This window comes from Strigops habroptila, chromosome 1 (genome assembly GCF_004027225.2).
Source record: "Strigops habroptila isolate Jane chromosome 1, bStrHab1.2.pri, whole genome shotgun sequence".
Lineage (NCBI taxonomy): Eukaryota > Metazoa > Chordata > Aves > Psittaciformes > Psittacidae > Strigops > Strigops habroptila.
In genome coordinates this window covers 104,120,292-104,147,724 of record NC_044277.2, presented here as the reverse complement: position 1 = coordinate 104,147,724, position 27,433 = coordinate 104,120,292, and the positions used below count along the sequence as shown (strand labels likewise).

General features: G+C 41.7%; 1 protein-coding gene across 2 annotated transcripts in view; it reads right to left on the bottom strand.

Moving 5' to 3' along the window:
* Positions 1-2,295: 2,295 nt before the first annotated feature.
* Positions 2,296-27,433, bottom strand: part of GALNT11 (polypeptide N-acetylgalactosaminyltransferase 11) — a 50,239-nt gene continuing 25,101 nt past the window's right edge. For both annotated transcript variants that reach the window (XM_030478570.2, XM_032919798.1), the window contains exons 5-12: positions 25,499-25,624; positions 23,590-23,839; positions 20,625-20,742; positions 18,892-19,044; positions 16,264-16,482; positions 13,597-13,701; positions 4,892-5,029; positions 2,296-3,074 (exon numbers count right to left, since the gene is read on the bottom strand). In XM_030478570.2, the coding sequence (XP_030334430.1) occupies positions 2,943-3,074; positions 4,892-5,029; positions 13,597-13,701; positions 16,264-16,482; positions 18,892-19,044; positions 20,625-20,742; positions 23,590-23,839; positions 25,499-25,624 (1,241 nt within the window). In that variant the 3' untranslated portion in view covers positions 2,296-2,942. The remainder of the gene's footprint in view (positions 3,075-4,891; positions 5,030-13,596; positions 13,702-16,263; positions 16,483-18,891; positions 19,045-20,624; positions 20,743-23,589; positions 23,840-25,498; positions 25,625-27,433) is intronic.

The window sequence follows — 27,433 nt, the reverse complement described above, 5'->3', positions numbered from 1 at the left end:
GGTAACAGCTTTAAACTGAAAGGGGGGAGATGTAGATTAGATACAAAGAAGTTGTTCTTCCCTGTCGTCAGGATGCTGAGGCCCTGGCACACTGTCAGAGAAGCTGTGGCTGACCCATCCCCGGCAGTGTTCAAGGCCAGGTTGGACGGGGCTTGGAGCAACCTAGTCCAGTGGAAGGTGTCCCTACCCGTGGCAGGGGATTGGAACTTGATGATCTTTAAGGTCCCTTCCAACACAAACTATTCTGTGACTCTATGCTAAGGGCTTTTCCTTCCCTGCTTCCTGTTCAGCCCAATTCCTGAGGCTCACCTGTGAGCACTCACTCACTCAACTCTGAGAAGAAAACTGAAAAGCCATCTCAGCCCAGGCAGGGCCTAGCTATGAGCTGGGTGTACGCAGAAGAGATTAATAACCCTCCCTTATGCAACATTCTGCGTGCGAGGACCTGGCTGTGCAGCTGCAGCTCTGAACAGATACAGCTGTGGCCAAAGCCCACTCACTGCAGAACCTACCAACACCATCCAAACCACCATCATCGCCTCCCTCTGCTCCTGGAAACTGGCACTGGCCCCCAGGGCCCAGCAGCAGCTGGGAGGGATGAGCCCAGCTCCACAGAGTCTGGCTGCAGCATTTGCAGTGCTGCAAACGTGGGTAGTGCCAATATTCAAACAACAAACAATAAAGGTATGTTATTTATACCAGAATGAGGTAGGATATTTATCTGCAACTCTGCAGTCCACCAATTCTACATTCATGTCTGTTACTGCAGGCTTAAAGACCACATGTACTGAGCTGATTGTGACAGCCTCCAACTTCCCTTACCAGGAGCAAAAGGTCAAAAATTCTCTCTGGCAAGAGTCGCACCATAACCAAAGCTGAAGCTTCTGCTTTGCCGGCTTGAGGAGTTGTTTGGTTGTTGATTTTTCATTAGTTTTTAAAAGACAACATAAAGGCCTCGCTAAACAAGGCAGAGCAAGGCTGCTGCCCAGCCAGTCTGAGGGCTAAAACCCAGGTCACAGCCTGCAGGAGAGGCCAGCACACAGCTGGGAGCAGCCCCACCAGCACCAGGGGCTGCCTCACACTGACTTGTGGAAGCAGCCAGGGTTAATTAGGTGTTTAGGATGCTGCATCCCATCCTTTCACTGCCAACAAGGACTGGAATTAACTGCAGGCACAGCAGCCACCCCAGGCATAGCCTGAGGAAGCAGGCACTGGTTAAGGACCAGCAGCACAGACCTGCTCCTGAGCTGCCAGCGTGCTGTGCTGCCTGGCTTTACACTGCCCTGGCTGCTACTAGAAGGGCTGAACTGGAGGCCACTGTGAGCCGACACCCAGAACTCCATTCCAGCCCTGCACTGCCCTGCAATGGCAATTTGGGAACTGAGTTGTAGACTCTGGGTGCCCCTCCAAGGACCACCTGACCCAGCCAGGCACAGCACAGGCCCCACCTGAGGCACAGCTGCTGAAAGGGGCCAGGGTTGTTTTCAGAGACTCATGGCAGGAAAGAACTTGGCTGGTATCTAACTGAATTACTCCCATTGTAATGCTTTATACAGAAGAACCTCCACTTCAGCTTATTGTTGTGGTTTACAACTAAACCCAGCTTACCTGGTTCCTCCCTGCTTCCAGCACTGACGGACGAGGCAAGAAGCTGCGCGGTGGCAGGAGGGATGGCTCTTACCTGCTCGTTTTCTTCCTCCTGCTTTTGTCCTCACAGGGTGACAGCCCTGGCAGCAGCTGAAGGACCAAACACCATCTGTCACACGAGAATCAATCCTCTCTGCAGGAAGACGTGGCTCTGTAACTGCTCCAACATTACCGCTGTTTGCCTCACGCTGCCCAAAATGTCAGGAACTGGATGCTGGAGTATTTGCGCAGTTGGAAAGTGTTTCTGCTGTCCAAGAAAAAGGGTGAGGCTGTTGCGGCACTGGCTGAACACCGGGATGGCTTCTGCAGGAAGGCAGCTCAATCCGGTGGGATCAACCAGGCCAACGCTGCTAAGCAAAAACATGCTGGGTAAGAACAGCTCTTCTTTTCTGCAGCAGCTTCCAGGCACTGAAGGAGCATCCGAGGCTGAGGCAGGAAGTCGAACAAAGGTAAGGAGTGAAATAAATGAACTGGGGAAGGGAAACATGAAGCAGAGGGAAAGAAAAACAAAGAGATAGATTATCTCCCAAGCTTCCAAGATGTGAGAGAGCGAGAAAGAGCCAGCTGAGAAGAAAAGAGGGTGAAAACATCAGTCTCTTAAGTTGGTGCTTTCTGGTCCAAGAGCTACAAAGAGTAAGGCCATACAGCTTAATAAAAAAATGATACTTTATTTTAAATGCAGCTACTGTCATGAGTCATCAAAATAGACTTTGTAATAGTTACTTTGTTTTAAATATGGGTGACGAATGACAGCTACGGGTTTAAACTACATGAAATGTCCTAAAATTGCAAATCAAAGGAACTAAATTTAAATATTACAAATGACAATTATCAGAAGATAAAAGGGAAGAAAAATATTTTCCAGACGAAGCAAAATAATTTGGCCAGTAAAACCATACTAAAAACGTAAATTAATGAGATACTGCACATGAAATACTTGAAGAGGACTCCTTTCTGTCATTGGCATTTAAAAGCTCCACAAAGCTAAAATCTCACCATTTAAATTACATTGCTCTAATAATTTCTCTTACTGAATAACAGTTCAATAATCCAGGACAATCCAAGGAACCGCTGATAAATTGCACTTCTACGTGGTGTTCTGCTGCTGCTCCTGCTCCAGCGGCCAGGGACCGCCCGGACCTTCTCCTGCCCGCAGCTCTTCACAGCAGAGTGTTCCTACGGCGGTTGTGCCGGGTGCAGCAGCTCCTCACAAAGCCCTCCAGAATGACTGAACATCACGGCTGAAGGGGAACTGGGGTCTCGGCTTAACGCCTCCCAACCGCATCCTCGCTGCCTCAGCTCTCGAAATGCCACTGCTGCGGAAGGGACCCATCACAGATGGCCATGGTCACGTACCCTTTGTGGCTAAGTGGATCCACCACCTTCATGCACTGCCCCACGGAGACCTGGTAGAGGCGGTTGTTTTTCTAGAGGAGACAGAGAGACAGATGGGATTTAGTTATTAAAGCTTCTGTTCTCTCATCATCAAACTGAAGCTGAAAGGGATGCTTAGGGGGAGGGGATGCTCCTTCCTGACAGATGAGCCTTTCTGCAGCCTCCCTGATGTATCCCATAACCACCCCAGCAGCGCCCATGGGCAGCAACCTCCTGTTCTCCTGCATGGAGGGAGCCAATACATGAGAAGAGTCACACTGGGGTCAGTGTCGGTGCTTATGGGCACAAGCAGATGTCCAACGAAGCAGAAGAACATAGCAAGGATACCACAACACTCCTCCAGAATACCTCTAACTCTGGTTGGAACTGACAGTGCACAGTTGGCCTCTCTCTGCACTAAGGACTCACACACCACCATCACAGGCATCACCTAACAGTTACCTGCAATGAATTTCAATAGCCATTCTCTCAGTCTTGTAAAACCCTCGCCTGCTAACTCAAGCTGACGAACCCTGAGTAATCTCTTCCCAGCAGCAGACTTTCAGCACACCACTCCCACCCCCATTCGCAGCTGCGGCACTGCTGGGGCAAACCTCAGACACGCACAAGCCTGGGCTCATGCAATACCTGCCTCTGTATCTCCAAACCATCCTGGACTGCAACAGCCTTCCTTATTTGACTCCACATAGCAACTCGTGCTGCCAACGAGCAGCAAGGTATGAACCCAAGACAGTTTACGCAGAGCTGTCCTGGAAGCACAACAGGCAGTTTGGGCAGTGCCCTCCTCTTTGTTCAACAATGTCTGTACTACAGACTCACTGCTATGCTGAGGGCATGTGGGGAACAACCTCTGAGTTAACACCCAGGAGCCAAATTTCATGCATATGCAGCAGTGGCTCAGTTTTGTGAAATCAACCACTCCAGACTCTAAATGATTAAACTAATGAGATGAAATTATAGGGGAGAAGCAACTGCAAGAAACCTCCTCTCTCAATCCTTCGCTCTGCCCTGTGCTTCTTCCAGTACGAAGCACAAATCACCACAAGGGCTGCTCCTGTCTCCCATTCCCACAAACACAACACGACGAAGAGCCGTAGGGTGGATTTTGGCGTCTCTGGCACATCCCTGTGAGTCACACTGAGTGGCTGTGACAAGCAGAAAGAAGGCTAAATGGAGCTGCAGAAACATTCCCAAGTTGCAAAGAGGCTGCATGACCCAGAGCTCAGCAGTCTTATTAAGAAATGCGGCCACCACAACCCATGCGACTTTGGTACAGGCTGCTTAGACTGTGGGCTGGGCCTAGTACAGTACAATTGACTTGGTACCTCTGAGGTTTAGTCATAATTAAACTTAGATCTGCTGTCCTATTAGTGCTATTGTCATGAAGGGCCTGGAGCACAAGTCTTATGAGGAGCAGCTGAGAGAACTGGGGTAGTTTAGCCTGGAGAAAAGGAGGCTTGGGAAACTTTATCACTCTCTACAACTACCTGAATGGAGGATGGAGCAAGGAGGTGGCTGGTCTCTTCTCCCAAGTAACAGGCGATAGAAAAGGAAATGGCCTCAGTTTGTGCCAGGGGAGGTTTAGACTGGATATTAGGAAAAATTTCTTCACTGAAAGGGTTGTCAAGCTTTGGAACAGGCTGCCCAGGGAAGGGGTTGAGTCACCATCCCTGGAGGTATTTAGGAGGTGTATATATGTGGCACTTAGGGATGTGGTTTAATGGTGGACTTGGCAGGGTTAGTTTAACGGTTGGACTCAATGATCTAAAAGGTCTTTTCCAACCTAAATGATTTTGTGATTCCATTATCAATTACATGCAATGTGCTCTATGCCAGCCACTCCATTTACCCCGAATGTCCACTGCTGCGAGCCGCCGGACCCGTGGCATTTCATGAGACGAGGTGGATCGGATGAGCGAGTTTCCGAAACGTCCAAGCAAAGGAGATTATTTAAAATCAGCTCATGATCTTCATTGTAAATCCAGACCTGAAACAGAAAATAGAAATACATTTATCCCAATGTTTCAGGGCAGGTGCCTTGCATCTTTTGTTCAGCCATGGAGGAGGTGCTTTAGCATCTGGATGTCAGAGATGTGCCTTGCAATACTCAATACTGCCTCTTTTCCGGCAACTGAAATGCAGCTGCAGTGCTCTATTGCCTTCCCAGCATCACACAGCATTACCCCATGCAGAGGCACTAGAAGGACCAACTGTGACTCTGCCCCCTAACTACCGTTGTTAAACTTCAGCAGTGCCCAAGTGTTCCTCTTGTCCAGGCAGCTAAACAAGATGATGTGACAGGCAAGCAGTCAGATGGCCGGCTCTCAGCTGGCTGCCTAAACCATGCCTTTGGAGCACGGCATGTCTGGCACAGCTGAAGGTTCAGGGAAGCTGGACCATCAGCCTGGTCGTTAACTGCAGGAGCTGCTGCTCCTCCCTCAGTGCCCTCAGCCCTGCAAAGACCTGGGCCAACATCAGTGAGGTGGAAGACATGGAGGTCTTGTAACCAACGCAAGATTCTGACCCCTGTGCCAGAAAGCAAAGAAATGCAGAACTTCAATGTGTGCACCTCAGAATATCCTGGATTACACAGGGGTAGGGAAAAGGAGAAGAAAGTATCTGAAAACTGTAACTCTGCAGTGCAGGGAAGACACTGACACCAGCTGGCTAAACACCAAACAACTGCTACCCAGCAGGGCCCTGCGTTCACACAGCACCTGGACGTCAAGCAGGCACTCTCATTCTTCTGCGATTCCCAGACGCAACCCTAGGATGGTGTGTACCAGGAGCATCCCTGCTCATCTATGCCACTTGCCAGCATCAACTCCCTTCCCTCACCTACTGGTCCTGGGAATAACAGGGAATTGAGCCCCTCATAACTGTACCAGAGGTACCCGTACCTACAGGCACGCTCAGTTCTTCTGATATACTCTTCTTGCAGCCCTGTTCTGATCTCACACAGCTCAGAGCTACAGTAAACATGCCCACTCTGTGATTTTCAACCCCCACTAAGTCAGCGCAAGTTTCATGCTCAGAGTCTAGAATATCAAATTCCAGGCAGAAAAGTCAAGCAAATAAAGCAAATTCTAATTTTTATTAGATTTTAGCTGATGAAACTAAGCTCAGCCTTCTGGAGGGAGCTGTGATTCAGGGCACTGCCTCAGCTGGACAGCATGACTGAAAAGCATACAGCTCGTTAGTACAGTGACTATTGTAACACAGTGAAGGCCTCCTTTGAGGAAGTGCAGGTATCACATGAAAATTTGCCCTAACCTCAGGCGTCCTGGTGCCTTCTAACATACTTTTTCTGTTTAAAGCCTGTCAGAAGAAAGGATGACAAGATTGAAGAGGAGGAGAGAATGGAGAAATAGCAAGACTTGCCAGAAGTTTTATTATTATTAAAAGAGGAATAATGATGGAGCCAAATCCCCAAACAACAGATGAAACTGGTAAGAATTGAAGACTGCAGTGACACAGAGAGACCTTTAATCGAAAGCTCAGGAATGGCAAAGAACACAGAACACTGCTTAAATCCAGTGTGAGACTTCTCCAGAAAGGCTTATACAAGATGGCCAAAATTAATTTCAAACTAATGATGCATTTGGTATAGGGGGAAAAAAAAAAGTAGAGAGGGGAAAAAGGCCCAAATCTGGGACACCTCAAGGTTCCAAATTCAGATTAGAGTATCAGCATGAAGTTGCAGATTCAAGCATGAGGAAAGCAAAGCCACCCCATGATGGGGTTTTGTTGTATAACTGCAAGCCTTTGCATACTCCAAAATTTATTAACTGCTTTGCTGCTGAAGGATGATGTTTAGGTCTTGTTGCTCTTGACAGGCTGTAACATCTCCTGGCAGTCAACACACGATCAAAAGTCCATAATGAAAAAGGTGCCTGCCTAGGATTTATACCTCAGTTCTGAGGAATGTCTTATTTTACCCTCCTATGTGCTTTCTACAATAAATGCCTTTTAAAAATTCATTTTATTTTTAAAAGAGGCAACAGATGAGGTGCAGGATATTTTCATTCTGCATCTACTTCCTAACACCCAGGAGAGCATCCCCGTCAGATTTCAGTTTCTAAAAATGGAATTATGCCCAGCTCCTACCACACAGAAAGCAGAACTTTTAACTGCTGTCCCCCACATGCTAATGACAGATCTGCTCTACAGGCATAAGGAAAATCACTGACTATTTTCACTGGAGAAAAAACACTGCGATGCAATTAGAATACAATGAATTGCTTCTTTTTTCAAATAACCTAAGTGGCAGATGTTCCGGAAAAATCTCTCTCCATAATGACATTGATGAAGTTTGGGGTTAAATAAATGATTTAATTTGGTGAATGCTGTAGGATTGGGCTCTTTCTAGCAGCTCTCTTTTCCCTGCCTGTCAACACAGGCAGCAGCGTAAGAGGAACTCTTTCCCTGGTGGTGGTGGAAAGGTGCCAAGGATGCCTTCAGTTTTGGAGTGCAGTGACCCATTCAGCTGCTGACTGACCTTTCCGAGGCCCTGCATGTCCCCAAAGCACGTAGAGATCTAACCTCAAGCAAAGCATTTCAGATGTCGTAGTGCTCAGATGCCTGCCCAAGTCTCCCACCCATCAGAGTCAATGCCGCCACCACTGGTTACAGGGGCACAGAGGTCCTGCTGGCGCTTAGTCACCCAGACCACAGCAGCTGGTTCAACTTTCCCACAGCAGAAATGGACGCACAGCACAGGTCTAGGGGAAGTGTTCTTACTGCTGGAGCAAAGCCAGTGCAGGTAACCTTCCAGTCACCTCGGACAGATACTAGAGCAGGTCTCGTGGACAAAATAAACAGGAGGAGATTCAAAGTACAAACCCCGTGAGCATAAACATTTTCTTATGCAGGCGCAGCCTAGGAAGAACTGGATTTTGAATTTAGGCCCTTCAAAAGGTAGTTCAGACTATTTACAAATCCAAGAACTGAGGTGTCCTAGGGCTTCTAGTACCTTCAGGATTATCCTTCACCCCAATAGGACACAAACAAATCACCCATCCTTCCCCAGGACTGACTGATAAGATGACTTCAGACAAGATGTCTACAGACAAGTGGGTAGAAACAGAGTTTCTCCTCATATAGTTAATGAACAGTTTCAGTGAGGACTATAGCTTAACTCCTTGCAAGGACAGCAGTGTGACACTGCTGAAGACTGGACAGGGGAGATTTTTGCTGTCTTCTTTTACTAATATTTGGATTTCCTGACTGGTTTCAGGTTGCCACTGTTGGTAAAGGAGGCATGCTCTTCACTCCCTCCATAAACCTCTATATCCCAGTGATCTCCCGGGGTTATTTTTTATCATAAAGAGAGATGGGGCAGTATTACTGAACATTTTTTGTTGTGGTGAAACATGATATTATTTCTACAGTTAGATTAATTAATGTAAATAGGTAACAGCTAGCTGAAGTACTTCAGAGGAAATGCAAGTGAGGAAAGGGCTCAAAGAGTGCTTCATCATCTAGGAGGATGGCACATATCATTTCCACTGGAAAAATGGAGTTACCCAGAGAAGATTGAGTCCACTGTCAAAACAGACAACTGTATTAAACCAAAACCTATCACCCAACCAAGGGAAAGAATAATAAAATCAAAGAATCTGTAGTAGGTAGAAAAGGGAAGCTCACTGTTCCTAGAGAATAAACATTTCAAACTGATATGAAATAAAGCAGGAAGCATCAGCCTACCCTTTGGCTTTCAGAGTGCAGTGGAGTGTAGCAAACGGCATAGCTGGCCAACTGGCAAAGCTCTGTGGATATACACCCCCATTTGGTCTGCAAATTACATTAGCACTAGAGGAATGCATTGAAAATTTCCAGTAAATACAAGACAGTAACTACTACAGAAACAGCCTTTTGTGTGAAAGAAAACCCCTGCCGTGAACTATGCCGACAGGAGAAGCATTCCAGTACATTCATCAGTTACAATCTGTTGCTTGGATTGGCACAACTGTATTGTTCTGTCAGACAGTTTCTAAAAGAGAAAAAATTCAGCTTAACAGCACAAAAAAGCTGCCTCAGCACTAAGAGATGTGCCTAGCAGTCTGCACCATCACAACCATTTGTGTATACTTCAGCCCTGTTATTATGGATAACAATGACATCACAGCACCAAGTGACTTGTGAAAATCATCAGAAACCACGACATTTGGTGGTCTGTAATCATTATTTTAAGCTACTGCTACCCTGAAAACCCAATGTCCTCCTAAAGGCTGAGCAGATGCATAATACATGCTTTCTGTTTCACAGTTTAGTGTGTTGATGATGTTTCATAATAGAGGGACCGAAGAATTGTGTTCCTTCAGTAGTTTATGGAAAAGCAGCAAGCAGACTTATTTGGATGTCTTCACGCTCACTCTAGCCATGACTTGTATCAGCAAAGCAAATTAACAGCCATGATCTAGAGGTTTGGGGAGAAAAAGCTTGCAGAAGAACTGTGTGTGTGAGCACATCCTTCCAGACTGACTCTGAACAGCCTGTGAAGGACATATTCTTACATTTACGAAGTGCTCTAAGAGTGTTAGCAGAGCTTTTCTGGAATTCCCTGTTCAGATCAGTTATCTCTTAAAGGCCCAGAGCACAGATGCCCTTGCTTAGACACTTCAGTACCATCCCCAGCTGGAATGGCAAGAGTCACATTTTTAAAGCTCAATATATTGCTAAGTAAGAGAAAGGTTAAATTATTGAATAGAAGTAAACACACAGAGGAGAGGTTATAAGAACACAGAAAGTAAAATTTAAGGGTCAACCTAGTGTATTTGAAAACAAACAGTTGAAAAAGTCCACATTATTTAGTGGACTTTAAGAAATGTTTTGGACAAGGAACTTGGCTTTAACATTTAGGTCAGGGAGAAGTCAAGCATGCATTAGCTACATGACAAACCCAATCTTTTTTTAGCTGTTAGATCACAAACACTCCCACTAGTTAGTCCTGTGTTCGCTACTGTGCTTCATTCCAAAACCTTCCTTTTTAGTGTTCTTTAGTGTTTCTCTTCCAAGCCTCTTGTTAACTACTTCTTCTCCTCCTCCTTTAGGGCAGTATCTAGCCCAAGGCCTGCTTCAGAACCCTTGTCTCCTAACCACCACCTGATTAACACTGGCATGATGATTTGGGGTAGAAGCTATGCCATAGTTTTGTTACTTCCACTTTTCAGGTATCTCCAGTCTTTTATGATGATCTTTCAATATGCTTAAGTATTTTCAATCATCCTTCAACACCAAAGGTTTTGTGGTGTGCACTAAGTTGTGCACAGTCGCAGTTTGGTTTCCAGAAAGAGGTCAGATGCACTACTGAAGTTCAGGAGAGTGTTTCCTTCGGCAACATTGGCAGTTCCTTCACATGACCACTCTTCAACTACAGAACTTCTCAATCCATGTTAGTCTTCTCTTTGCAAAATTCACAATCAATTTTTCTCCTTTTTGCGTTACTTCAGATGTCTCTGCACTGACCTCCATTCTATAAGATCCTGTCACCTCCTCTACCAGTGTTATTTCTAACTACAAAATTTTCCTCACTTATTCCTGAATGTGTTCAATCACCTGTATTAGCCCCAGATTATTTATTACCACAAAACTTCCTAGTGTTCATTATAACTTACAGACACACATTTAAAATATATTTTCTAGATGCATCACCTTTGTGAGAACCACTCCCCTTATTGCTTTTTCTTCCTATAGCAAAAAGACAAACTGAATGTCATTGTCATGTCAAGTCCTAGAAAATAGGATAGTTTGATGTGCTTGAGTAATTTTTAACTTTACTTAATAATGATCATCTAAGTCAACTTCAATTGAAAGTGCTACCCATAATGGTGATGACACACAGTTACATAACAGCTGTTATTTCTTTTAAATCAAGAAGTGAGAATTTGAAATTCCTTAGCAGCCATGAAGGCTACAGAAAACATAGCAAGCATCAACTAAGGGCAAAAGAGATTTGCTTGTAAGGCCAATCTCATGACTTCAATGAGTTCCCCCACAAAACCACCTCTCAGCATCAGCTCTCACATGTATGAATCATCTACATTGCACAGAAGACTTATTTTCCAGTTATGAGATTACACAGAAGATTATTTTCCAGAAGAACTGCAGTCAATGAGTGTTAAGGCAGCCCAGTTTTGTCTTCCCAGCCCTTTGCATGTTTTCCAAGGTAGACTGCACCTTGCTCCTTCAATATGTATTTTTTCAAGGGAGAGTGTTACCTATTCCAGAGCAAAAGCAGCTTAGAAAGACAAAAGCAATGATAACTTATTCCTGTACCTCAGGGAAAAATTCACTGTCATCAAATGAAATCAGCCCCAAGTGGCATCAGATTATTTTCACAGAAAGCTGCCACAGGATGCCAAAAGCTTACATGAGGTCAAAATACAATCACACACTCATGAAACGGCAAAAATTCTACAGAAATGCCATCTTTGGCTCAGCAAAAAATGTTAAACAGTCACAAAAATATTGCTCACAAAGTACAGATTGTCATCTTCCAGAGTAACTCTCTGTGCTGTGTGTATTAAGCAACACGCACTTAACTTGCTGCCAGTGGGCATCAGGGAATGGGATAGTTAGGTACCTTCATTTCACCAGACCCAACACAGGCTTTTTTTTTGGGACAAAGGCATAAAACAGATGGTTCTAGAGCAAAAATCAGCTGAAAATGCGAATGGGTTGAGTGTTACCACAAACAACAGATAGAAGCTTCCAATACTCAGAAAGTTTCTTGCTATTTTTAGAAGCTGAAGCTGTTAAATAAGTGTTGTCTTTCTCTACATTGTTCTCATGTAACTATAGCAAGATTGTTCAAGAGGATATGAAAGCAAGTTGGCTGAATGCACTCTTGGGATTTATTAGGAGAACAAAATAAGTCTAGTGGCAGAAAACCATAGTGCTGGATAACATACTTGGTTGGAGAACAAAATTGCTGTGAAAGAAGATAGTACAGCCAGGTTTTTTTATGAGAACTAATTGTTTAATTTACCACTAATAAACTAGAGTCATGCATAAAGAAGCCAAAGATCAACAATCAGAGCACTAACTTGTCTTTCTCAATACCAAAAGGCTAACTGAAGTTTCTGTTTCGGGGCGGAGGAGGTGGGAATCAGAAAAAGGTTTTGACAAGGAAAACCAACAGACTTTCTCCTCCAGCCATGAGCAGTTCACTATTAAAATATGGCAGGAAGGAAGAGGGAAACAGTAACTGTGAGAACCCATCTGTTCTTACTGCGGACATTACCCACAGGCAGTCATTTTTGCTTTCTCACTCACAGACTGAATGGCTCAGAAAGCAGCAAAGCATCTTTGGCACTGCAAATGTACAGTCACTGGTGCCAATCAGTTACTATTACATTTACACAGTCTGTACATTTACAAGACTTGCTGTCTTTCTTACAGCTAATGGAAGAGATCACATAGGAAAACTTTCATTCATATTCCAACTTAAATTCATCCACCTTTAACACAAGGACCTACAATTTGGTCATAACAATGATTACTAAGTATTCCAGAGGCAAAGCACAGGGATGGGTTGCTTCATCCTGTCTAAGTGACAACTGGAGACCATGTGTCTGGTGCCAATCACACTTATCCAGACACTGGCTAACACCCCTCAAGCCATCTCCTTCTGTCACATTCAACTGGTGAGGCCACAGATAGGAGGCAGAAAGTCCCATGAGTTGACAAAGCACACAACTTCTTGTTTGGGACTATCACAAATCATCCTGCTTCTACTGCGCCAGTTTCCGTACCCTGAAAACTGCATTACATCCCATGCTCCACTTATTTTGTGTCTTTGATTACTTTTCTCTTTTGACATGATCTAGTTTTTAAACCTGGGTCCCATAGGCTCCTAAATCATAACATTCTCAATGTAGTTCTTAGCTAGGTAAAAGCCTTTATGGCATTAGATGAAGATCTCTCTACCCTGGAGGCTCTTTATCCAAGTCCTCAACTTCTGTTGCCTGAAAGAATAGATGTAGAATATCAAAGGCTTTACGAAGTAATATAAAAACTCTCACTAGAATTTTCAGATCCATCCCCAATTAATCCCCAGATCAGCAATTCACCAGTAGCCAAAGAATTTTCTAAATTCCTTAGATTTCCTTCTATTTAATGATAATAACAAATCATTCATTCACTCCAGACTACAGCCACTCCAGCAGCAGAGGACTAGTTGTACAATACACAAAGAACAAAAGGCCAGGAAAAGGCCGCTTTGAATCCCAGTATGAGGAACTGACTGAAGGAGTTTCTACAAATTCTGAAGTGCCAATCAGTGGATTATGACCCTGTCAGAAGCCACTTAAGGATAGTCTTCAGCCACATACACAGATTCATGCTATAAAGAGCTTATAATATCCAACACTCAGCATTAGTAGGTACACAGCAGTAAGCTCCACAGCCTCCTTGGCCAGCCTTGTTGCTTGAATGATACTCTTGACACTAGCCTGCTTGCTGATGTTATACTAAGGCATTTTGCCAGCAGTAAAACGTATTAGCAATTTTTAAGGTGTGAATCACTATTCAGTACAATTAGGTATCTCATACCTGGTTTTGATCATTGTAGTCACATTCCCGAACCACTACCAGGCCTCCTTTCTGACTTGGGTGGCCCTGGGCAACCAGGCATTTGTTGGTTTGAAGGTGATACAGCTATGAAAGGAAAACAGATTGATGGACAGAGTAAACAACAAATGTCACATACCAAAAGGAACACATGGTAATGCTTTGGAAGCCCTAGAACTTCATGTCCTCACAAAAAAAACCCCACCAAAAACCAAAACCAACTCACAATTACATCAAGATTTCTCTCTGTATGGTACAAGTGCTCAGCACATGCTGGCCACACTCTTGACAAATTTCTTTCCCCTCTTCACTCTCCATGAAAGTCACAAGTACCAAATGCTCATTAGCTCAGGAGTATGGACTGTACTGTATAAACTACATTTTACTACAGTTTAGTTTAAATAGAAGTCTCCTCCTGTGGCCTCTCTTCATGAAACACTACCACCTCTTTGAGAAAGGAGAAGGAATTACTTAAACACAAACACCAAGTGCACAGGAGTGCATTTGACAGCCAGTGGGTGTGTGCATGTGTGGGAGATGGCGGGGCCCCAGATCTGGCATCCAAATTAAAAATAATTAATTCCAATCTGGAGCTGAATATAGAGGAATAAAGAATTTGCTGTGCTGAACTCAAGACCAAGCTGATTAATTAGTTAGCTGCATTTTATTATGAAGACATACATAGCTGCCTTGGCATTTGGATCGATTCTACTGATTTCTGGAAACCAAAAGACACTTCCAGTAATAAAAAGAACTGCTCCATCACATGCTGGTATATAAATTTGAGAGTACGAATACTGAACAATATTCTCCATTAAACCCCATTTCTGGAAACAGCCGTCCCAAGGCACATCAGCCACCTCCTCAAGTGCACCATGTTTCTTCTATTCCCTACACACATCTGAAACAAATTACACAAAAGCTTCTAAGTAACATTTCCTCACACCCCAGAGACATCTAGGACAGATCTCATTTTCATCATTCCTCACTCAACAGAAGGCTTTCAACCCATAAAGCTACATGAGTTTTATAGGATTTTTGTCCTTGTTTTTATTGGCCATGATGATCAGCATTTGATAACACTTTTAAAATCTGTCACAGTTTTTGATCATTACAGTTCTTCACAGCTGTCAAACCAGCACTTATCTCTGGCCCAATTAGTTTTTGAAAAAAAGCTGAGATTTGGAGTGATTCATCCCAAATTGTAAAGAGTCTGGCACACAGTGGCGACATTGGCTGATCGTTCTGTTCCTTGTAGGCATCTGGAAATAGTTTGTACAATCATCAGAGCCAAAGCTGACTCTCTTATACAATGCTGGGTATAATTCTTGAAACCCAGGTAACCAAGGCAAGGAACTCCATTTTTCTGTGTCTTGTCTCTCCCCTTCTTAAACGGTGCACAAAGGGTTTTTTCCACATTAAAGCACGGGAAATCAATGCTAGGAAGATTTCCCCTTAAGTGTTGTTGAGGGATTCAGAGCTTTCAAATACCATCCCCCACATCAGCAATTCCTTGGTTAAACTTCTGTCTGAATAAAAGCAGAAAGCTATTAATTTAAGAGTCTGTCATGGGGAATAACAGCATTCGACAACTAGGGGAATCAGCTCATTATATCAGTTTTATTCAGGTAAACTACACATTTGCCCTAATAAATAACTTTACTGCTTGGCTGGGATCCTATTATAAAAATACTACGCAAATTGTGGATTCTCAGATTCCTGTTTTCGAGCAAAAATCTAATGATGTCAATAGGTCCTCCAGCCTAAATCTGCTTTGAGGAGTGTCAACAGCTATTGCAGCCTGTGCTACCCTGTGGAGAGGGCTACATCGCTATTTAATGCTTCCAATTATTGAGCTAGAAGGGCATCTGCTAGCCATAATCTATGTGCACATTAAATGGTTTATTCAAAGGTCTCTATGAAAGTAAAGACCTTGAGAAAGTTGTCTTGGGTTTGAAGTTATCCATTATTTTGGGGAAGTGTAAAAAGGACATATCAGATGAATTTGGCTCTGGAGAGAACAGATGCAACTGTATGCTGGCTTTGCCTGCATACAAACCCATATACATAGATGTCAGAGCTAATTTAATGAATTTAATCATGATTTCCCTCATGAATACACATAAAAATTTATCTCTTCTACTTTGAAGAAAAAAGGAGCAAAACTCATTATCTGAAAGTCAAGACTAGAAATGCCATCATCAGTCTCAAACGCAAATGTTCATCTTTGCAGAAAATTATCCAGTAAAAGCAATGAGTTTGGAAACTAATTACATTGTACTCTTATCATAAACCACAGAGCATGAATATCTGAGGCCAAATTTCTCTATCCACATCCATCTTCAGAACCAGCAGCCATGAATGCACGTTCTGAAGACATCAAAACTTTGAAACTCAGAGCTTTGAGACAAGAAACCTCACTGAAGAGTATCTGGTCTAAAGATGACCTGAAATACAGACCAGAGTGAAACTCATCTGCCTTTGTATAAAGACAAATCCTGTTATTTTTCAAGACAGCTTATTGCAAAACTAAAAGTCCATGCTCTATTGAAACAGACTATTTTTCTTGTACTTAAGCAAATCTTTCAGAAAGAATCTCCAAATAATTAAAAAACCAGGATTCTGTATTTTTAAGAAAGTTTCTCTTACCCTTCCACGCTGGATTATTTTCGGTCGTTTCTGTGCTCTATTAATAAATACTGGCTGCGGAGCTTTGGCGTTGGGCCCAGATACTTGCATCTCAGGATAGATGTTATCTAAATACCACTTAAACGACTTGCAGTTCAATCTTTTTCTCAGTTCTACACGGTCGGTAATATTTCCGTAGTTCCTCATCCTTAGCTCAGGTCTCAAAGCAAAATACTGCTCCTGTAGTGAAGAGAAACAATTTGGGGACAAAGGGAGAATAATTTTCAGATTATTGATTTCCAACATTTTCCTCTTTGTAAAACACCCAAAGTTTCATTTTGTTTTGCTAGTGCTTCACCTGCATCATCTCCGGAAAGGCTCCCACAGTGTTATTTTCTCATGTTTTAATTTATGATTATAATTAGAATTGTAACTATTTAGACAAGGATGGATTAAGATTCCAGCTCAGTATTATGTACTGTTCAACTCTAATAAAGAAACAATGGAGAAAAACCGGAATTCATGAATGTACAATGTGGCGTGAACAGTATTGCCAAAACTAGAAGAAAATCCCCTTGTAGAGTCTTTTACTTCCAGCTAGATTTACAGAGCTGATAGAAAATGCATTGTATTTGCACATGAACTCTTTTACTAGATATGACTTGGAAAGCAGTTTTCAAGGCACTGAGCCATAACATTTTGCTGGATTAATCTCTAGTAGACATCTGGAATTTACTTAGCACAATGTGGTTCTGACAGTTTTCAATTACCCACTGATATCTTTGATATTCAGATGACATACAGCGTCATCTCAACATGAATTACACATCTGTCCTTATCAAGATCTTTGAGCATTTGGATGTGCTTGATGCATCACTGCTATTTTAATAGCAGAGAAAGGGGAAGTATTAAGTACATTGGACTGCTGGGCAACTCTGAGGAAGTTTGGAGATAGACTGGACATCACTATCATAAACTGGCCTGCTACAAAAAAATGGCTCTGATATTCCAATTGCCTCTTTCCTGGTTAAAGTTCAAATGTCAGTGTCCTACCTTTTCTGCATTATTTATCTCCATCGTATACCTGAACTCACTTATTTTACATTTAGTTTTTGACAATTATGAAAAGGTTGCTACTTCCCTTCTATTATGCATTTTTATTTATTAAATAATGGCTTTTGCTCTGCTGCAAAACAAGTCATATAAGTCTTATCTTTGTACTATTCATCATACAATCACTTCAGTAAATTATACTGGCCTTAAATACTTGCATTATGCTTATAAAACCAGAAATATTTCCAAGCTTGCCTTGCATACATAAATCTGTCATAATGACAGTCTCTGGCAGCTAACAGGGAATTAGATAAGAAACAGCTGGAAACGTTCAGGACATAAATCTGTGATAAGAGACTGCTAGAATCAGCAGTTTAAGTCCTTGTTGGACAAAGCAGTATAAGCTGGAAATTATAACAAAGAATCAATTCCAAGCTTCAGAGAAAGCCGTCATTTATCACAAGGCAACTGTGCCCAGGCACCAATAAAAGAGAAAGTGATAGATGTACCAATACATTATGGAGATGGAGAATGGAGATAAGAATTAACAACCCTTAATAGGCTCCTCAAACTGACTGAACATCAAGATCAAGGATGGGGTTTGAAACATAAACCTCTAAAGAACAGAAAGTTAATAAAATATGTCTTGTATAGAAATTGAGGGATCACAGGAGGAGCCACACAGCAAATCCTATGGTCTCAAAAGGCAAAATGTCCTCAAGTATCACAGAGATGAGAGTTTCACAAAAATCTGACCTACATTCAAGAGTATCAGTACCAAGATCTGAAGACAAGGAAGGAATACACTTGCTCTTGAATCCAGAAGTCAATCCTGATTGATCTTCGAGGGCAAGACAGACTAAGAATCAGACTGCTAACTGAAACAGAAAGCATACAGCCAACCAGCAAAACCCCTGTCTTGCCAACATGGAAACTACCTGAAGGCATATTGCAGTATATGGCTGCCACCTAATACTTATTTGGACACAGAGCAATGCAGAGCTTACAAGAACTCACTCATCATCTTTTACTTCATTAAAAAGGCATAGTAGAAGTAGCAGGGAGGAGACTTGAGCACTCAAAAGCCAAACAATCCCACAGAATTTTCGAATTCATAGAAAAGTTAACATTAGGAAATCAGACTATAGAAGGAAGACCCCATCAGAGATGCTAACAGATCCCACTGTGATGATACAGTCATCTGACAAACAAGCCAGTTAATAACCTTATCTCATGACCTAGTGCTGTGGTTTAATCCCAACCAACAACCAAGCACCACACAGCTCTTCACCCACCCCCCCCCCCAGTTTATATACTGGGCATGACGTGCTGTGGTATGGAATACCCCTTTGGCCACTTTGGGTTAGGTGTCCTGTTTCTGCTCCCTCCTGGCTTCTTGTGCCCCTCCTCACTGGCAGAGCATGAGAGACTGAAAAGTCCTTTGTTTAGGGTAAGCACTACTTAGGAACAGCTAAAACATCAGTGTGTTATCAGCATTGTTCTCAGACTAAAGCCAAAACACAGCACTGTGTCAGCTGCTAGGAAGAAAACTAATTCTACCCCAGCTGAAACCAGGAACCTAGAATTGTGTCTTACCTTATATTCATCCATCCACACATGTGCCAGCCGCAAGGAGTTATGAGCCATAGTGTCCTGTCCCCCTGGTGAGCCATAGGGACGCCTTTTCCGGAAAATGTGTCCCACCCTGGAGCAGGAGATGATCAGAAGTCTACCACCACACATCCAGATCTGCCAATACAAAAGCAGAACATACCTCATTATACATATACTGACAAGGCTGACTACCTCCTCTCCTTCTTCAAGGGATCCTTAGGTAGGTTTATACATTATGATGGGATTAGGTCCTACATATCATGCTTTCTGACACTGCACCCCAGATCTAGATATCATTTACGCTCCACTTCCAGTTTACTTTTTTTAATCTCTTTTTAAACTTCAGCTTCCAGCCAATTATTGTCATTGGTGCTTTGTTGGACAAACATATTCTCCAGGGTCAGAAGAAACTTCTCACATTAGCAAGTCACTTTTAAAACTCCTCCTGGATAAGATAAAGACTAAACTTCTTTACAACTCTCCCGCCAGGGAGAAGAGGGCTTCCAGACATTATAAAGCTCTCCGAATATTTCTCAAAGCCCTTTTTTATCAAAACTGTGCATTACGCAGTAACAATGATTTCCTTGCACTCCATACACTTCTACTCAGATATCTAATTCTTATATTGAAAACTTCAAAGATTTTATTTATTCAGTACATACCCTTTAAAGTCACAAATCTATGAAACGACAGTCCTTATGTCTGAACTCTAATCTTGATTTCTCTAATGACCCAATTTGACAAATTCCTCTAAAGTTTTGGAGGTTGTGTGTTTGGTTTGTTTTGGGTTTGGTTTTTTTTTAATGTTATCTTCTCTTTTTAATCCCTTTTCATAGTAGTTGTGATAACATATCATTTTCAGCAGAGTCTTGTCAAACCTATTGATGAATCCACTTTATAAGAAGTGAAAAGGCAAACATGACATTGAGCACAAAAAGTTGTTTTTCTTTCATTGGAGTGACAGGAAAGATGAGAAAAATACAGGAAGCCCAATGAAGTATCATTTTCAAATCTCCTGCTTATGACTTTCATTATTTTTCCAACCAAGCTGACTCCTCTACAGGACTTTAATTTAGTTACAAAAATAATTTACATTTCCAGACTCTCAAAAAGGAGGCTGAAGTATCTGAAAAGCCCCATGCATGACTAAGGAAAGATAATAAGCTTACTTATTATCAATGCTGCTGTGAGCCACGTCTTTTTAACTGACATGAAATTCATCAGACATTGCTTATAAACTCCTTTCAGAAATTTGCATGATTATTCTTTTCCTATGATTCTCTATAGGTATTATGAAATGCTCCACCAAACATTTAACTAGAGAGCTCAAAATTCTCTTTCATCTTCCCATTAAAGCTTAACTTGAAGATTATTGTAAAGGCAGTTACTGTGTGCTGAAAGGCATCCTTCCTGGGAAGAGAAGTGCCAATTTCTGTGTGCAAATAGCTATTCCAGTGCTAAAGAAACAGTACATAGGAAAGAGAAGCTGCACATAGGAAAGAGAAGCTGCACATAGGAAAGAGAAGCTGCACATAGGAAAGAGAAGCTGCACATAGGAAAGAGAAGCTGCACATAGGAAAGAGAAGCTGCACATAGGAAAGAGAAGCTGCACATAGGAAAGAGAAGCTGCACATAGGAAAGAGAAGCTGCACATAGGAAAGAGAAGCAGCCAGACACTAAGTTTCACACTCCAGTACACATAAAAGGTAGATTACCCGAAAAGATATTTCCAGATTTTCTCCTCCCCAGATGTCCATGCCACTATCATACTGTCCGAGTTCATTAAAGTACTCACGATCCATGGCAAACAGGCCTCCAGCCATAGTAGGTGACCTAAAAAGGAACATTGAAAGAAGTTCATTTTCTTTTAGAGAAAAACAAAAACAAAATAACAGTCATTTTAGCTGAACCTGCTAGTCCCAAAGCTTAAATTTACACCTACATAATACAATTTAAATCTTGCAGACACTAGAAATCATCAGATCACACTTCTAGTCTTAAAAAAATTTTCAAAAGTAGATCTGTAAATCGTATTTGGGATTTTTCGTTATTCCAATACCTACAAACCATATTTTTTTGTATAGTAAATTTGAGGAAAAGGTGCAGGACAGGGAAAAAGGAACAAAGTGGCTGTGTCTCTACTAAAAAAAGCCGACCAAAACAAACCAACCACCAAAAAAAGTAAGAACTTGTACAAGTTTGGAGTCCAGCAAGTTTTCTACAGTGAAACTTAGGAGCTGCCTTTAATTAATCTGTCTTTACCAGAAGCTATTTCCCCACAGTTACAAATGGGTACTCACACACAATAATATGTTTTTCCCTCTCTTACAGGGGCAAATTATAGAGACCAGGCTTGGCTGTACTGCAGAAAGAGCAGAACCCAGAATACACATTACTCTCCCATATTGAATTAGAGCAAGAAACAAGGTACAATTTTGAATTACACAAGCCAGGAGGATGCTAAAAGAAATCCTACTCTGTCTCAGATAGAATCTAAACTCCAGGAGCAGCATTGTTTCATTGCTGATGGAACCACCAGTTTATTGGTAAGTCCTTTACAGTTTGTTTATTTGCATTTCCCAGTTTTTCACCTTGCCTGTGTGCTACCAGAATGGTGCTCTACTTTGTAAAAATCTGTATATGATCCCCACTGTACAGTCTCTAGGTTGAATTGCTACTGCATCACTAAGTTATAATATGTAGATGCTCTAGAAGAGTATGGCAGGGGAAGGGGGAAAGAAAAACAGTTAAAATACGATATGATAGTTGGAACATACAGTGGGTGGGGAACAGGCTTTTTCTTGTCCTCATTAATAAAATCCTTGCTTTTTCTCACACAATTTTCTACAAGAGATTCTGTCACTTTAAAACCTGGGTTGAAAGGTTGCTCTCAATTTTTCCATCCTTGACACCAAAATATTTCATTCTGAAGGTCTCTAAAATGTAAGACTTTCCATTTGATGGAAAGCCATTTGCAAAGGTTAAACAGCAACCTAGCTTCTTTTTCAAAGCAGGCAGAGACCTCTAAGTAGGAAAAGTCACTTTAATACTCAGAAAAAGTAATCTTTTAAAATTACTAGACTCCCTTTAACTACAAAATTCTCTGCCTTTTCATGGTAGTTTTTCCTAAAAGTGAGTTGAAGGAATGCAACAACAGTGTTGAACAAAAGCAAGAACTAACCTTTAGCCACGAACCAGGTTAAATGTGAGAACAGTTCTTAACAGAATAAGGATTTTAAGACCTTCTATCCTGGTTCCCCATTCAGATTTTCCTAGTCTGTCCTTTTCCTTCTCACTTCAGAAATTGCCACAATGACACTTTCCAAACAAGCCAGTCAAACTGCTAAGTAACTTAAGAAGTTTCCTGGCTTCTCAGGCCAATCTTATGATGGGTAGACATGGAAAGACTAACTGCAGAGCTGTCAGATGACAACACAGAACCTTGTGCTGGACCTACTTGCGTCAGTCCGACATGTCTTCATTTACAATCCAAGAAAAGAGAATGCAAGAGATGAGACCGCCCAATTCTGATTCACTTTGCTAATTTTATAGAAGTACCACATTATCTGCACAGAGTCAGTTTGTAAAAAGTTCTTCCATCTCATAAACCTATTCTGTGAATTCTGTACTGAGATGGATTCCTGTAACTAGAAAAAAAAACACAAACAGCTTCTTGCATTGCTCTACCAGCACTGGCCCTTTTCATGAAGGGATTCGCACTGGGACAGCTTCCATTCTCATGTCTGAACCATATGTGTCTGCTACTAAAAAAAAGTGTCTATTGACATCATTTTGTAACAGCTACGTGTCCACCAGGAACCAGGTATTGCCAGTTCAGTACAGGCGAGACAGCCATCAGTGGTTAAAAGATTAAGGAAGGTAACTTTCAAGTTCTAGTGTTAAGCTTTTACAAGCCTTTTGCTTCAGAATGACTCTCAAAAGACTGCAAAAATGATACAGAGAGCCTTCCAACAGACAGTTTCAGGCATTTGCCACATCATGCAAAGAGACAAGTCATATTTTTAAAATGGTTTTCACATCCATATGTGTTCATTTAGAAAGCTTTATGACAAAATAATTGCTGTTTGGTGAAAATATAAATTAAATCTGAAGAAAAAATATATTTTGACATAGAAAATTACCATATGCTCTGATGTTCTCTCCCATCAGCTAGAAGACCACCTTCCTATTGCCACAAAAATATATTTTCTTAATCTATCAATTCTTTAGCATTTAATCACAGAAAATATATAGAGCCTATATTAGTGGGATATGCAGGCTATTACTAGCACAAAGACAGTTATCAAAATCATCATTAAGCCAATGATGATTTGGAAACAAACATTAATACATAGCTCAAAAGTGAAATTATTGGACAGATTTAATACAGAATAGCATTAGCTCCTTAAGACTTTTGTCTTAGCAAAAGCTGCTGTTGTAGAAGCTTTCTCTAGAAGTGTACTTTCTTGACTTAAGAAGATAGATATATCTGATCAGTGATTAAATGTGAGAAATTAAACTGAAATAGGTAATAGTAACAAAAACTATTTCAAAGTAAAATAAACAAGTCAGCTGACAAGTACCTGCTTCTAAAACTGCACACCCAGATAACGCTCTGTAATGATTAACAAGTTCTCTCTCTGTTACACAGAGCTTCCCATGACATGGGAGGAACCTTACTTGATTGGAGCAGTGGCTCCCTCAGGTCCTTCCAGTTCTGACAAAGGAACAAGATCCCACTTAAAGTGCAGGCCCCAGTTAAACCCTCCACGCACAACCGGGGAAGAGCTGTAGGTAAGTGTGTCAGAGCTGATTATGTCAATCACAGGGCACACCACAGTCCTGCGATCTTCTCTGATGGGAGTCAGCAGAGGTTGTAACCACATCTCATTCACCTCACAGTGACTGTCCAGGAATACCAGCACTTTCCCTATAGGGGCCAAAGCACACAAAACAAAGATCCATGGTAACATGAAACACAACAAACACATATAGTTATACTAGCAGCAGAGTATTGGCAGCAACCTCGGCGCCCAGTGTAACAGAGGGGAAAGACCATCTGCACTTGGAAGCACTAACAAACCAGGGACTCCATAGCAACTGGTTCAGTCACAATGGCAGAAGGTAGATCCTGACTATTCTCACTGAGCTATGAAATGCTCGAGCGGGCCATGATTTGTATTTCTTTGACAGGGTTTTACAGACATGAAATTTTCTACCGAGATTCAGCAAAGCTACTATACTTTAAATGAAACATCATCAGACCAGCAGTCTAAGAGCCAGGAGGTGCATTTGTGCTAATGCAGAGCACCTCCCATGCCTGACTTAAGACTGCAGAGATAGCCGAGGATGACAGATACGGGGCTGGATGCACAGTCCCCATGACAAGGCTGTTTTGTCCATGAAATGTAATTCGCCTTGGGCTCACTTCATATCACACTTCAGCATTCATCCGGTTACTGTCACAGCTAAGATCTGTGGACTTTAAATCAAGTTATTCTGATGAATCAATCTGCATTCATCCATGACATAGGCCACAACATTTCAATTCCTGAATATAAAGTAACTCAGAGTATCTTCTCATCTCATTACCTCTAGAGTGATTGTGGATTAAAATGAGTGAATGCCCTAAATGGGCATAGCCAAATTCACCAGTATTAGACCAAGCAACACTTCAGTCCCATCAGTATACATGGGAATTATCAGCCACTGCCAGAGAGGACAGTTTGATCCATGAGAGACCTTCAGGCTCAGTTGGTCTAAAAGTCATCCGAGCTTTTATGACACAACAAAAAATGTATGTAACACTAGAACAACATGGAAGAGATGGGAAAGAGCTTTAAAGAAAACAATCTTGGAACACACCAGCAGTTTAGAAGAGCAATAAAATAACTTAAAATTGTACTAACTCAAATTAATCCAGCACAGCTTGGAAAATGCAAGCACAATTTTCTCTCTGCATTATGCCATTACAATGCTAATGAGTAAACACCAATTAAGAGACTTATCTGCCACTCAAAATTATCTGAGAAAGAAGCATGTACTTTCTCAGACACCAAAGAATTTAACTGGAAGCATATTATAGTAAAAGGCATACAGTGTAAATAAAGCACCAAATATTGTTTATCCCAATTAACATTCACTGCAACAACATGAAAGGTTGTATGAGAAACATTAGTTAGATTGGCAAATTAGAAACCAGATTAGTGTATCTTAATAAGGAAGCAGATTGCCATTTTAGAGCAACAGTTTTCACATGAAACATGCAGAAAATAATCTGTGACCACAATATCTAGTGCAGATGGAGATGTTCCCAAGACAACATTCATCCAGGGCAGGGGTAGGGAAAATTCTACATTGCCTTACTACAAGTATTGTCAAATACTGGTTTTGTTTTACTATTTCACTGACCCAAATCTTTCTTCCCCTGCGCCAAGTCGCGTAGTATGTCATGCAGAGCCCCTACAGTGCGCTAAAGCAATCACAGGTCAAACATTCAACATCTGGAAAAGCTGCATTACAGAAAGAGAAGTCACCCAATTAACCTATGGTCAAAGTATGCAAGGAAAAGAGAAACAAGGAAGTATACCTGTGGCATGAGAGGCTCCAACCATCCTTCCTCGAATCAAGCCTTCCCGCTTCTCATTTCTTACCAATTTTGTGGTTTTTGGAAGCTGAGTTTTAACATATTCACCCAAGTCTTTCTTCAAGTCAGCTGAGAAAAAGAAAACAGAAGTTCACCAACAGGATGGAAATTGTGAAAGCTTTTGTGTAAAGTCCTAAAGTGTTCTACTCAAAGGGCCAAAAACTTCATCCAAAAAGCTACCACAATACAGCACGGCTTCAAACCAAGAGTACCAAAAGGACAGTCAGTCATCCCACATCCTACACCTGCCCTCCAATTCCTGTGGCCCTTTTTTTTTTGGTGTGTGTGGTTTTATTCACGCATTTTCCTATTAACTGCTTCACTTTTTCCTGCTTTATTGTGGAAACATGGACAAAGCAGGTACATACACTGCACTGAAGAGGGTAACAGACCATAAGACTGGGCCTTCTATGGGGTGCATTCCTGCTGATAAGCACTTCCTTATACTTTCCCAACTAACTTTCTATGTGCTGCCACTGTCGCAGGTTTTACACTTGGCCTTGGTTTCCTGAATACAGACTGGAGTGTTATTTTCTTTTGTTCTGTTTGCAAACCATTTAGTACAGCATGACTCAAGTTAACTGGAACTACTAGACTCTATGCTAAAAGAAATTACTGCTACTGAAAAGGCACTGTACAAAGAAATAACATTTCCAATTTCTTCTTATGGTGACATTCATTTACAGCAGAGGTAATGAAAGCCCTTTCACACAGGCAAGTGATTTAAATGACTATGTTCCATGCACTAAAACAAACACTGATACCTTTAAAAGAAGCAGCATGAAGACACCTTTCATTATCTGTACCTGCTTAGATGATACAATAGCATATACAAAGTACGACTCACTCACAGGTGGTTGCTTTTCTAAAATCCAGAAGGATTAAAGACACTGCTGGCAAGCATGTGCTTTTGAAGGAGAGCAAAGTTCATTGAAGTCTGTAAGCACTACTGTAACTTAACTAACATCAACGGCAATTTTAAGAGTAACAATACTTCTTTCACCCAAGGACAGTGGTTTCTAACATTAAAGCAGGACCACTGAAGAGAAGATGGGCACATGAAGGCTGAAGTAATGGAAAAAACATAAATTAATAAGCTTATGGAGAAATAAAGAGGAAGATAAAATGAGGAAGGAAAAAAGCCAACTGAGATTTCATAGAGAACCTTGGTATAGAGAGGTAGATAGACTTTCAGCAGGGGGTATGCTGGAATAAATATTATTATTCTGATGAATGTCAGTTCAAACATTAAAGTTTCTGTTAACAAGATTAAATGCTAAAGGAATATATGTGGAAGCTAGAGCTGTAACCTTCAGGAAGTACAAGAACTTTCAGGAAGGAAAATTGAACGGGAGATTCCCAGAAGCAACTCCAAATGTTAAGATCTCAGCCTTTGCCCTGCAAGGTGGAACTGTGGATCAAGAATGAGAAGGTACCACACAGCAAATATGGTGCTAGAGAATATTCTAGGACAAAGAAAAGTTTCTTGAGAGATGCAGACAGGATTCATTTGGATTACAGGAATTCCCTCCCCCCGTGCTGAATGTGACATCATATGCTAGAGACAATAGATTTCTTTTTTTAGCGAGTCTCCTAGAAAGTTGATGAAGTAATGTCATCTCTAGGATGCTACCCAAATAAGATATCCAAATAAGCAGGACAGAAGGATTTGCAAACATAAAACTAGTGTTTGAATCATTCTTCACCCAATGTATCACAGCAAGGGAAGGACAATGTACACTGCAGAAACCAAAGGCCTGGCACAAAGCAGAAGAGGTCAGTTAAACTCAGCACTTAGCACAGATAAGGCTGCATGAAAGGACATAAAATACAAAAAATACAAAAAAAGAAGAAATAGTTTTGCATGTGCAGACTTCT